Raw genomic sequence first — 12,453 nt, forward strand, 5'->3', positions numbered from 1 at the left:
TATCTCTTCAAGGTACTGATTTCCTTCCCTTTGTGTATGTACCCAGAAGTGGGATTGCTGGGTCATATGCTAGTTCTGTTTTTAATTTCTTGAGGAACCTCCATGCTGTTTTCCAGAGTGGCTGTGCCAGTTTGCGTTCCCACCGACGGTGCACGAGGGTTTCCTTTTCTCCACACCCTCACCAGCATTTGTTCTCTCTTGTGTTTTTGATAATAGTCGTTCTAACAGATGTGAGATGGACCTGTTGGCCTGTATGTCTTCTGTATGTCTTCTTTAGACAAATGTCTATTCAGGTCCTTTGTAGCGTCTTTAATTGAATTTTTTCGCTATGGAGTTCTAGGAGCTCCTTGTATATTTTAGATATTAACCCTTTATCTGATATGTGGTTTGCAAACATTGTCTCCCCTTCTGTAGGCTGCCTTTCATTCTGTTGATGGTCTCCCTTGCTGAGCAGAAGCTTCTTAACTTGTCATATTCCTACTTGTTTACAAAGAATAAGTCATGGCCCCGATCCCTACGGCATGTCTGTAGTTTGTTCAGGAAGGCAAAAAAAACAAACCAGCTTTGATAGCATTTTAAGGTCTTTTCGGAAATAGTGATACAAGCCGCATGCACCAGAGTGAGAGAGTCCAGGTAGATTTCTGGTCTCTGTTCATCTTCACTTTTTGTTAAAACTATCAATCGTTGGTAAATGGCATTTGGACCTATTTTTGTTGTTGTCATTTGCAGGTATAAAAAAAGCACTACCTCCAGCACCAGAAACAAAGAAGGTAGGTGGACTTTGCCTTTTGGAAGCATTTGCAGTTTGTTAAGTTTATATTCATTCACGTGATTCTGCCCTTTGCCCCCCCTCCCCCGCCACCCAGTATCATATCACAAACAGATATACTATGGATTTTTGAATTTTTTTGGTGTCAAATAACATTAATTTAATTATATCAGATATTATCATTAATTTAATTATATCAGATATTATCACCGGGGACCCTTCCTCATGTGGCATTTTGCTTTTATTTTGGCCTCAAGATTTGTATAAGGGCTGTGGGACGTTAAAGGACTATTTCAGTCTTAAGACCACAGTACTATGCCGAGGAAGTGACTTCAGTGATTTAATGATATGCTTTTGAAGAGTGGGTGAGGTGATTTAATGATATGCTTTTGAAGAGTGGGTGAGGTGATTTAATGATATGCTTTTGAAGAGTGGGTGAGGTGGAAAACACCATACGGGATACTTTGGACCCAGACGATACCTGATCCAATGTGAATCTGGTACGAGTGACTTTGGGTGGATTCCTTAAACCATGTTTCCTCAGTTGTAAAATGGGAGTTTTATACTCTTATTTCATGGGATCAGTATTAAGAATAAAGGAGAAAAAGTGTGTTAGGTACTAAGTGCGTGCCTTGCACATAGTAGGGACGAAGAAGTGCAAATTCCTCTGACTGAGAGGATACCTGGTAAAAGACTCGCTCCCTAGTGTGCCTTTTCCCCATTGCAGGCCATTTAAATGGTGGGTCCACCGTTAGTCCTTTGGTTTCTACTCCCATGTTATCCTTAGCTCTCCCTAGAAGGCCAGCCTTGACACCAAGCAGAGGCTGTTTGATGTTTAAAGAGGGGTTTTGCTCGTGTCCTATATTCTGAAACTCATGAGAGGTCCAGTAGCATCAATATCATTAAACTCATGGGAAAGTTCCCCGGGTTGCATTACTTAGACTTGAGGTTTCTGCTTTATCCTCCGGTGCTGTGTGGATCACTTAGTGTTTGATTCCATACCCAGTTTCAAGCAGAATGACTAAATTTTCAGATGTTGTCTCCTCTTCTTAGCGAAGGCCTCCCCCACCAATTCCACCTGAGGAAGAAGATAATAGTGAAGAAATCGTTGTAGCCATGTATGATTTCCAAGCGACAGAAGCACATGATCTCAGGTTAGAGAGAGGCCAAGAGTATATTATATTAGAAAAGAATGATGTTCATTGGTGGAGAGCAAGAGATAAATACGGGTAAGTGCTTCCTCTCTGTGCATGACACACAAAGCAGGGGTCGGGGTGGGGGTGAAGTGCTGAGCAAGAAGAGAATCCTCTGTAACAATCACGTAATGAGACTGGTTCAGCCAGCAAGTAATGGAAGTACACATCGTTACTTTGCAGTAACAAAATGTAGTCTCAGTAATGACTCAATAAATGTAAATGGATCAACCACTTCTTTCCAGACATTAGAATGCATCACATTGGTCTCTTTCTCATTCATTAGATGTTTAATTAGATAACTTTTATCTTGGGGGAATGATATTTTAGGCTTTTCTCCCCTGAGGTAAGTAATCTTACATTTTTCCAAGAGGGAGAATGTGTGTGTGTGCTTGTGCATGCGTGCCATGTGTGTATGTATAAAATACATGTATACACATATATGCAAGAAATTTAAAACCAAGCATTATTTATACAAGATAATTTTGGATTTAAAGGAACCGTCCTTTCAACTTTATTATTGGTAAGTAATGAATAGATCTGGATAAATGTAGAGGATGAGCATCCTTTAGGCTTCATTAAGGAAACTCTATCCTTTGCTTGCCTCTGAAATATAATCCTGTTTATATTCTGAGTTCTTGTGGATAAAAAAAGGAGGACTTTTTGCCCGGGACAGAGCATACCCTCCCTCCAAATCTACTTTCTCACCTCCTTGCCCCATTCTCAATTCCAGTTCTCTATTCCTCACTTCACTTGTGGACTGATTTACCAATCTTCCCAATTGTTTTTTTTCTAGAGTATTTAAAAGTAAATTCAAATCATTTTGTCAATTTCATCCCTAAGTCTAACTGCTAACGATGTTTTTGAACAACTACCATGTCGTTACCATACTTCATGATAATTTTAAAAAATACCATCTGTAGACTTTCCCCTGGCATTTTCAGGACTGAAAGAAGAGTACAAATGAAAGCCCATATATCATGTATCTAAGTATTTTGAAGTTATAAGTCAAGCCGACAAACTGGTCAATAAAATATCATTTATCCTCTAACCTGACAAACGTACCTTCAAAATGGCAAGGAGGCAAGGTTTGAATTAAGAGTCCCATGCCAGAAGGTGACAGTGCATGGAGGGCTGACTCCCTGGGGTACCTTCCTTTCCTCTTCCCTTCTACCTCAGTTCTGTCTCACGTGTACCATATGGATCTCCCAGCCATACGTCTAAGCTCTGTCCACATAGTTTACAAGAGCCACTCCCCAACTTGGCCACCCTTGGACCTGGGCTGAAGGAGTTGCACATAACTAGCATAATTTACTTTTCAGAGTCTGCAAGGTGAAAGGTCTGTGTTGGCCTTAGCAATGGACAGAGAGTTTGGGGGTCCTAGTTACCCAGATGATGGTCTAGAGGAGGACTGAGGGAACATGGACTTTAGCATGCTCTTAGAAGTGTGAGACCACGACAGGGACCTCTCTGATCAAGGTCTAAGGATAGTACCAATTATGTAATTCCATTTTTCCCTGAGTAGCTCTAATATGTATTTATACAGTTTAAGTAAGACTAAAACAAGCTCCACATACTGCATTTGGGCTGATAAGTCTCTCTTTTGTTCTACAACAGCCCCCATCCTTTTTTTTTTTTTTTTGATTTATTGATGAAACCAGGTCATTTACCCTATGAAATGAGCCACAATCTAGATTAAACTAAATGCTTTCACATGGCGTCATCTAATATGTCTCTGTGTCCTGTATTTCCTGCAAATTGTAATCTAGAGGCTTGATCACATTAGAAGTTGATATCTGGTTGTCCCACTTCTAATGATGTGAAGATTACTCAGTGGTTCAGGTGATGAAAAAACTCATCAGGATTGCACCTAATGATTTGGCATTCATTAGTGAGTACTGCTTAGATCCATTATTTCATTAGGGATTGTAAAATGATAATTTTCTGACTCTTCATTCCGTCTACATTTATTAATTCTCTAAAGAAGAACTGCCTCATCAGCCAGTTCATTTAGTTTGTGCAGCAAAGGCAAGAGAAATGTTTGATTCTTTCCTTTTACCAATTTTAGTGCGTTGATAACTGAGCTTCCTCTAGTGATAACAATGGTACCCAATTATTTTTTTTTTAAGTATTATTACGCATGCATATTGCAACCATTGCAGTCACTATTCTTTTTGCTTGAATTGTCCCATCATAGGTGAGTGGTAGCTGTTTTGGGTTGGGATCACTTAAAAAAATTTTTTTTTATGTTTTATTTTATATTTGAGAGAGAGAGAGAGAGCAGGGGAGGGGCAGAGAGAGAGGGAGACACAGAATCCTAAGCAGGCTCCAGGCTCTGAGCTGTCAGCACAGAGCCTGACATGGGGCTCAAACTACTGAACTGTGAGATCATGACCTGAGCCAAAGTCAGACGCTCAACCGACTGAGTCACCCAGGTGCTCCTGGTTGGGATCACTTTAATCTTTCTTAGATTCCTTGCTTTCTGGGTAAAATAAAACAGCTCAAGTTCATCTTGTATTTTTCCTGGCCAAACCTGCAATTTGCCATTTTCCTGAGGAATGCTGCCTCTTAGTGAGTTAATCTTTGGACAATAATCAGAGTGCTAGGATTCTAATTACTACTTGATTGTCATTGTTTCTAGGCCTTTTCAGTGCAACAGAGCTGTGTGTGTGTGTGTGTGTGTGTGTGTGTGTGTGTGTGTGTATTATGAGTTCTTACTAATAGTTCAAATTCAAATAAAATTTTTTTTTTTAACGTTTATTTATTTTGAGACAGAGAGAACAGAGCATAAACAGGGGTGGGGCATAGAGAGAGGGAGACATAGAATCTGAAACAGGCTCCGGGCTCTGAGCTGTCAGCACAGAGTTCGTCTCAGGGCTGGAACTCACGGACCGTGAGATCATGACCTGAGCCGAAGTCGGACGCTTAACCAACTGAGCCACCCAGGCGCCCCCAAATTCAAATTTAAGATTACTAGGGTTTTACTCAATTTTTAAAATTGTATACATGTATGCCTTTTATCTTACACTGATAATCTGGGCTCCTACCAAGAGTGTACCTATTATGAGTGGGTTTTTTTGGCTAAAAATTTTTTTAATTAAATTTTTTAAATTAAAAAAAAATTTTCCCAGTTTTACTGAAGTATGCTTTGTAAGTGAAAATTACATATATTTAAGGTGTACAACACAATGTTGTAATATATGTATGCATTGTGAAGTGATTTCCACAATCAAATTAGAAGACCCATCATCTCACATAGTTACCTCTTCGTGAGCATTTGAGATTTTCTCTAACAGATTTCAGGTATGAGGTCTTCTTCAGCTGTAATGTGTAAGAGTTATGAGCGGTAAAACTGAAATTTCCTTGGCCTCACATAGGCCTTCTCATTCAGTTCCCTTGGGGTATGACCCAAGAATTTGCCTTTGTAACAAGTGGCCCAGGTGATGTTGATATAGGGGTCAGGGACTACTGTGCAACAATGCTCTCCACAGATGTTTGGGACTATGGACAAGATGGGTGTTTTATCCAACATTTTCACTTTTCTCAAATAGAGATTTCTTTAAAACATCCCAAGAATTCAAGGGAAGCATCGTGAAATGTTAGGAAGGGCTCTGAACCTAGTCACAAGTTCAAATTTTAAGTTCTGACCCTGTTACTGACTAGCTTTGGGACCTGAAGAAAATCCCTTAATCTTTCTAAGCTTCATTTTCCCCACCAGGAAGTGGGTACCTGCCTACCCAGGAAGGTAGTGCCTGCCTACCTCACAATTTTAGGGAAGGCCAAACGAGGAAGTACTTTGTAAAGCATCAAATGCTATAGGTATATTGAATTATTGGGGGTTAGCTAGTTTTTCTTGAAGCTTTAGGCAATATAGTGCTTTAATGATTTCATAAAGGCAATAATCTTTCTTTTAATAACTTCTCAGTAAAATAATTTCAGTTTACTTAAAAGTATTTTCCTTCCTTCCAGGAGTGAAGGATACATCCCAAGTAATTATGTAACGGGAAAGAAATCGAACAACTTAGACCAATATGAGTAAGTAAATGGTTTTTTTGTGAATGTGGAGAACCAGAAAATGTTTTCATTTTCCTAGTTATGTAAGGCATTTTGGAGATGAATAGATATCTTTCCTGAAGTCAGTTGTACAGAGTGGATGTTGTGAGAATTAGTTTCTCTAAATAGGCTTTACCTGAAGGTACTATGTATGAATGCAGTTACACGGGCAAATATAATTGAATTTATTTTAAACAAATCACAGCTTAGCTGACTTTGAAGTACAGATCATTGTTCATTCATTCAGGAAATCAGAATACAGTTTCCAAGAGTGGCCTTAAAAAAAAAAAATGTTTCTTTTCTCTTGCTATGATAGCAATATGATCATAGCAATATGATAGCAATATGTTTAAAATACGAAAAATGTTAATAAAAATTACTCATAAATCAACTAGAGTTGGCCCGTGTTAACATTAGCATATTTCCGTTCAGTTTTTTTTTTTTAACTGTTACTTAAGGAGCAGAATCATGCTGTGTATGTTTTGTATCCTTTTTGTTCTACTTCACAGTATATTATGAATTGAATTTTCCTCATGCCGTTAGGTATTCTTCAAAAACATTTTCATAACTGCATTATGTTTCATTCAGTCACAAATTCATCAGATATTTACTGAGATCCTAGCATGTATGAGGCACTGTGCTAGGCCTTAGCGCATACAACGAGGCACATGCCACATAGATGTGTGATGTTTTATATAACCATTGCCTTATTTGTTAGGCACTGTGCTGTGTAGCATCTTTGCTCCGTAACGTTAACTGGGATAACCTCTTTTTGCTTATTGTCTTCAACGAGGTCTCTAAAAATTTATGTACTGGTCTAGAGGGTAGTGATGAACTTGTTAGGACTCCTAATGCATGCTGTCAAATTGCTTTCCAGAGAAGGCAATGGGCATACTATTTATAAGCCCACTATAGCAGTGCGTGGCCAGGTTTTAATGAGAAGCTCATATATACCAGATACTCTTCCGTGGTCATTCTGAGGGGGTCATTCTGATGCTTCATTCACTTATTTAAAAACACCACCATCACCACCACCAACAAAAAGCTGTCTCCTCTGTCCGTGTCAGTGCCCGTAAGGTGGATGTACCTTAAAATCTAGAAAAGGATTAATAGCCCTCGGTGGTGTGATCCCCCAAAGTTGTTTTAGAAGTAGATAAGGTATAAAAAATATGTAAAATAAATAGTGTTTCTGTTCTTAAATAAATTCTAGGAAAAAATACCAAAATCTTTAGAATTAGGGAAGGTACTAAACAGTGAAAACTTGGACCTTATTTTCTTTTTCTTTTTTTTTAAATTTATTTATTTATTTTGATACAGCATGCGCTCAAGTGGGGGAGGGGCAGAGAGAGAGAGGGAGAACGAGAATCCCAAGCAGGCTCTGCGCTAACAATGCAGAGCCCAATGCAGGACCTCATCCCACCAATCGTGAGATCATGACTTGAGCCGAAATCAATAGTTGGCTGCTTAACCGACTGAGCCACCCAGGCGCCCTTGGACCCTACTGTAAAGTGATCTGACTGACAGTCAGTGAAAGACAGATATCATATATTTTCCCTCATATGTGGAACTCAAGAAACTTAACAGAAGACCATGGGGGAAGGGAAAGGGAAAAATAGTTACAAGCAGAGAGGGAGGGAGGCAAACCAAAAGAGACTCTTAAATACAGAGAACAAACTGAGGGTTGATGGAGGGTGGGGGAGAGGGGAAAGTGGGTGATGGGCATTGAGGAGGGCACTGGGTGTGATATGTAAGCGATGCACCACAGGAATCTACCCCCGAAACCAAGAGCACACTGTATATAGTTGGCAATAAATTATATTTAGAAAAATGAATAAATAAAGTGATCTGACTGAGACATAACTGATGATTTGAAGAGGGTTATGCTTGGAAGCCAGATAGTCCTTGTCTAATTGTGAGAACTCCCCTGATTCTTGGGATTACAAATAAGGATTTTACGAAGGTTGTGATTCATTGCCATGAAGTTTTTGGATTTATCTTAGTTTGGAAATACCCTCTCTTCTAAGGGACTCTCCTCCTACTCTGTGTGACTAAATGAATTTGCCATGTACGGTCTCTGGTATGGGAATCCCCTCAGCCCTCTGCCCAGGGTCAAGGATTCCACATGGCACGTGCCATGCCTCGCTCAACAAGAACAAAACCTGTTTCCAGTGTAGACAATCAGAGATCCCCCCTCTTCTCCCTCTGTTTTCCCACGCCAAGATTTGTGTTGTTCTCTGCTACAGCCCATGCTGTAACACATCTCAAATGTTCCCAGGGTTTAAAAAAGCCTTTTGCCAGCTATTGAATCAAGAGTTCTCCTGCTGTTTTGGGGGGCCCAGGAGTCCCAGGCCCAGACAGCCCATGGGGCTGGACTCAGGATTGCCAGGCCCGAGGCTCCCAGGGCCAGCAGAACCTAGTTCTGACCTCCACATCCAGGTAACAGTTTGAAGAGGAGAGAGTCAAAGGAGCTGCTGCAGAAAAGAAAGTGGGTTCGTGGTGATGGTCATGACAAGTTCTTGGTGGAAGGATGTTAAAGGAAGAAGGTGATAGAAATGAAAGGGCCCTTAGAATAGGGCAAAGTCTAGGATAAAAGGCTTTGAGTGGGTGGCTCAGGGGAAAAGGGTCAAATTACAGAACCAGCAAAGAATCATAGCTGGTTGGTTTGTTTCTGGTTTTCCATCATTTACACTGGTTGTCTTTTTTCTTTTTGTTAAGTTTGTTTATTTACTTTTTGAGAGAGAGAAGGAGAGAGAGAAACCACAAGTGGGAGAGCAGCAGAGAGAGACGGAGCGAGAGAAGCCCGAGCAGGCTCCATGCTGACACGGGGCTCGATCTCACAAACCGTGAGAGCTTGACCTGAGCTGAAATCGAGAGCTGGATGCTTAACCAGCTGAGCCAACCAGGCGCCTCCCTTTCACAGAGACATTTGTGTGACCGGCTAGGACAGATGTACGTGGGCCAGCATCTGCCCCAGCACTTTTGCTCACCACGTGGGCTCCTTCACGTTTACCCGTGTGCAGAGTTCCTCTTGCCAGGATGAGTTCAGCAGAGCCATCAGTGGCCTTCCTGTCTCGCCTGGTGATAAGCATCATAGAAGAGAGAGAGAAGCTACAATGGGCCATTGGGAAATACCACTAATTGATTCATCAGTTTGTTCTTCACTCCTTCCTCCTTTCCTTCCTTCAACATATTCTTAAAGGTCTGAGTTTACATCCTAGGGAGGAGAAATGTCCTTTCTGGGGAATCCGCAAATGCCAGAAAAAAGCACTGCTTAGGGCAGGATTCCAAAAAGCCTGCCTGCCCTTTGTACCATGGATTCCTTTTCTTCCTTATTTCCTTTTTCCCTTCCCGGGAGTTGAATGTACTAGATGAAGAAAGGACTCTTTCTTTCTCTGTTTCCTCCTGAGAGCCACAAGTTAGCCTTAACTGTTTTCTTGCATCTGAATGTGAGACCAACTCTCCGTTGCTTACTCTTGCTGTGCAGATGTGGGTTTGAATCTTTGTTATTTACAAAGGAAATTTTTTTTCCCAATCTTTCAGGTTCTGCTCGTTTATAATATATGCCATGAGAACTCCAGTTGCCTTTCCTTAATTAATTTTTGACTTTTTTGGCATTCTGATGAATGTTTCTTGTATCAGTGGAAAAGCTCAGGGACAGAATCCATTATGTTCTCCTCATTTATTGTATCTCTCTATTGCTTTACGGAAGTTGATTGATTACAACTGCAATTTCGTTAAACTTGGTCTCAGTTCATAAAATGGGGTCCACGGCAATGAGATCTTAATGCCCATAATTCTGGTTAATCACGCCAGGCTCCAAATAAAATAAGAGCCATCAGCTTGTACTGAGATTGTAGTGAGGCTGCTACGAGTGCATAAAAGCATCCAGACCAAAAAAAGGATCTTGTATTATATTTTGGTCTCTGTATTTTTCCCTTTATGTTCACTTGTCTCAGGGTACTTCCTGTGTCAAAAGCAGGTGCTGGTTCTTTTATAATCAAGCTGAACCAGCGGTAGAAAATCCAGATGTCCAGAGGGGCCTGTCTGGTTTCATAACATTAGAAGCCTTAGGAAATAAGACTGTGGTGGAGGGTTCTCTGCTCACTGAAGGGCATCTAAAACAAACAGATCAAAACAAACAACAGAAGTTTAAAAACGAACGCCAAAGGAAATGGTCTGAGTTCATGTTCTTTGGCCTCTCTCATGGAGAGATTGGGCTGGGGGAAGCCGGGAGAGGAGAGAGTATCTCAGAGGATGAGATGGGAGATGGCAGTTTCCATCTTTCCTTGGGAAAGATTCCCCAGGGGTTAAGAAGGGGCACTGATCTGCAGGGGTTTGGGGTCGTTGCACAGAGTGGTGACAGAACCTGGTGGGAGGGCTGGCGTCGCTGTTTGGCAATAGCAGTATTCCTACGGCAGAGACTCAGGTGACCGCCAGGGTGTGGGGCTGTGCTACAACTAGTAAGTCTAGAAAACTCAGGAGGCCTATTCTTCTGTTTTGCTGTCTTTCTTTTGACACTTGGGGCCTTTGTGAAATTCAGTGGGAGAGCCTCCATTATGACTTGCAATGAAATCTACCTATTGGTGGGATAGGGGCTTGGGGTAACTTTTAATTTGAATTAAATACAGTAGTGAAAGTAGGATGATGTTTCCTGCATGTTTGAATCTGTGGAGTAAAATTCATTCTTGTTATTATTACAGAAAAATTGGAAATGATTTTTATGTTAAATAACGAAGAATAGTTTAAATAAATTACGGCATAGCCATACCACGGTGCCTAGAACTATATTGCTTTGCAAAGATGTCTGTCCATACACTATTATATAAAAAGTTCTGGTTATGATATAGCAAGTATAGCTTGATCCCACTTTAATAACAAAATATGAATGTTGGCATATGTACGTATCGTATGCCATATATGGCATATACATGGCATATACGTATGGCATATACATATACATATACATGGCATATGTATATGCCATGTATATATGGCATATACATATATATGTATATATATGGCATATACATATATATATGTATATATATGGCATATATATGTATATATATGGCATATACATATATATGTATATATATGGCATATATATGTATATATATGGCATATACATATATATGTATATATATATGGCATATACATGTATATATATGGCATATACATATATATATATGGCATATACATATACATATACATGGCATATATACATATCGATGCCATATATGGCATCATACATATAATAACATGGGTAGGGAAAGTCTGAAAGTATATATACCCAAATGTTATTAGTGATTGTCTATATCATTGAGATTATGAGTAGTGTCTTGTTGTCGCTTATTGTATTTATTATTGATGAGCAGTGTTACCTGGTTAAGCCTAGAGAGAATAATCCTAGAGAATTGTAAAAACCTGAGGCCTTAAATGTACTTTCTTTTCTGTTCAGATGGTATTGCAGAAATACGAATAGAAGCAAAGCAGAGCAACTCCTTAGAAGTGAAGTAAGTTTTTGTACTTGTTTTGTGAGTTCGGTTTCAGCGCAAATTAATTGTAACAAATCTCTGAGAAGTGATTTCACGTATCTGTTTCTAAAGGCTAAAAAATACTGTGATGTAAGTGGTCCTTTTTAATCATTTAAAATTGAGTGTTTGTGTACTGTTAGTTTCTTGGGGCCACCAAAACAAGGTACCACAAACTGAGCGGTTTAAACAACAGAAATGCATCGTTGCATGATTCTAGAGGTTAGATGGAAGTCTGGAATCCAGAGGCCAGCAGGGTTGGCTCCTTCTGAGGGCTGTGAGGGAGGGATCTGTTTTAGGCCTTCCACCTTTTTTTCCCTCTGTTTCATCCTTCATGCATATCCGTCTCTGTGTCCAAATTTCCCTTTCTTTTTTTTTTTTTTTTTAACATTTATTTATTTTTGACACAGAGAGAGATTGAGTGGGAGAGAGGCAGAGAGAGAGGGAGACACAGAATTCGAAGCAGGCTCCAGGCTCTGAGCTGTCAGCACAGAGCCTGCTGTGGGGCTCGAACTCATAAGCCATGAGATCATGACCTGAGCCAAAGTCAGACACGTAACCAACTAAGCCACCCAGGTGCCCCCCAGATTTCCCTTTCATATAAGGACTCCATCATATTGTATTAGGGCCCAGTCTGTTGATCTCATTTCAATTCAGTTCCCTCAGTAAATCTCTAAATATGGTTAGGACTCCAACGTATCTTTTTTGAGTAGGAGACAATTAAATCCATACCAATAGGTAACAACTAGTACATGGGTAACATTTTCTTTACTTCCTTTCTCACTAATTTATTATTTGCTACCTTGATTTTAGTACTTAAATGTGTTTTTCCTTTTTGCTTGAAGTTATTTGTTTTAAAATAATTTACATCAGTATTACATGATATCTATTATAAATGAAGTTTGTT

General features: G+C 39.9%; 1 protein-coding gene across 1 annotated transcript in view; it reads left to right on the forward strand.

Annotated features, from left to right (window-relative positions):
- TEC (tec protein tyrosine kinase) overlaps positions 1–12,453 on the forward strand; it is a 126,731-nt gene that overhangs the window by 94,884 nt on the left and 19,394 nt on the right. The window contains exons 6-9 of the mRNA XM_043572716.1: positions 730–770; positions 1,823–1,998; positions 5,932–5,997; positions 11,474–11,528. Coding sequence (XP_043428651.1) covers positions 730–770; positions 1,823–1,998; positions 5,932–5,997; positions 11,474–11,528 — 338 coding nt within the window. The remainder of the gene's footprint in view (positions 1–729; positions 771–1,822; positions 1,999–5,931; positions 5,998–11,473; positions 11,529–12,453) is intronic.

This window comes from Prionailurus bengalensis, chromosome B1 (assembly GCF_016509475.1).
Source record: "Prionailurus bengalensis isolate Pbe53 chromosome B1, Fcat_Pben_1.1_paternal_pri, whole genome shotgun sequence".
Classification (NCBI taxonomy): Eukaryota; Metazoa; Chordata; class Mammalia; order Carnivora; family Felidae; genus Prionailurus; species Prionailurus bengalensis.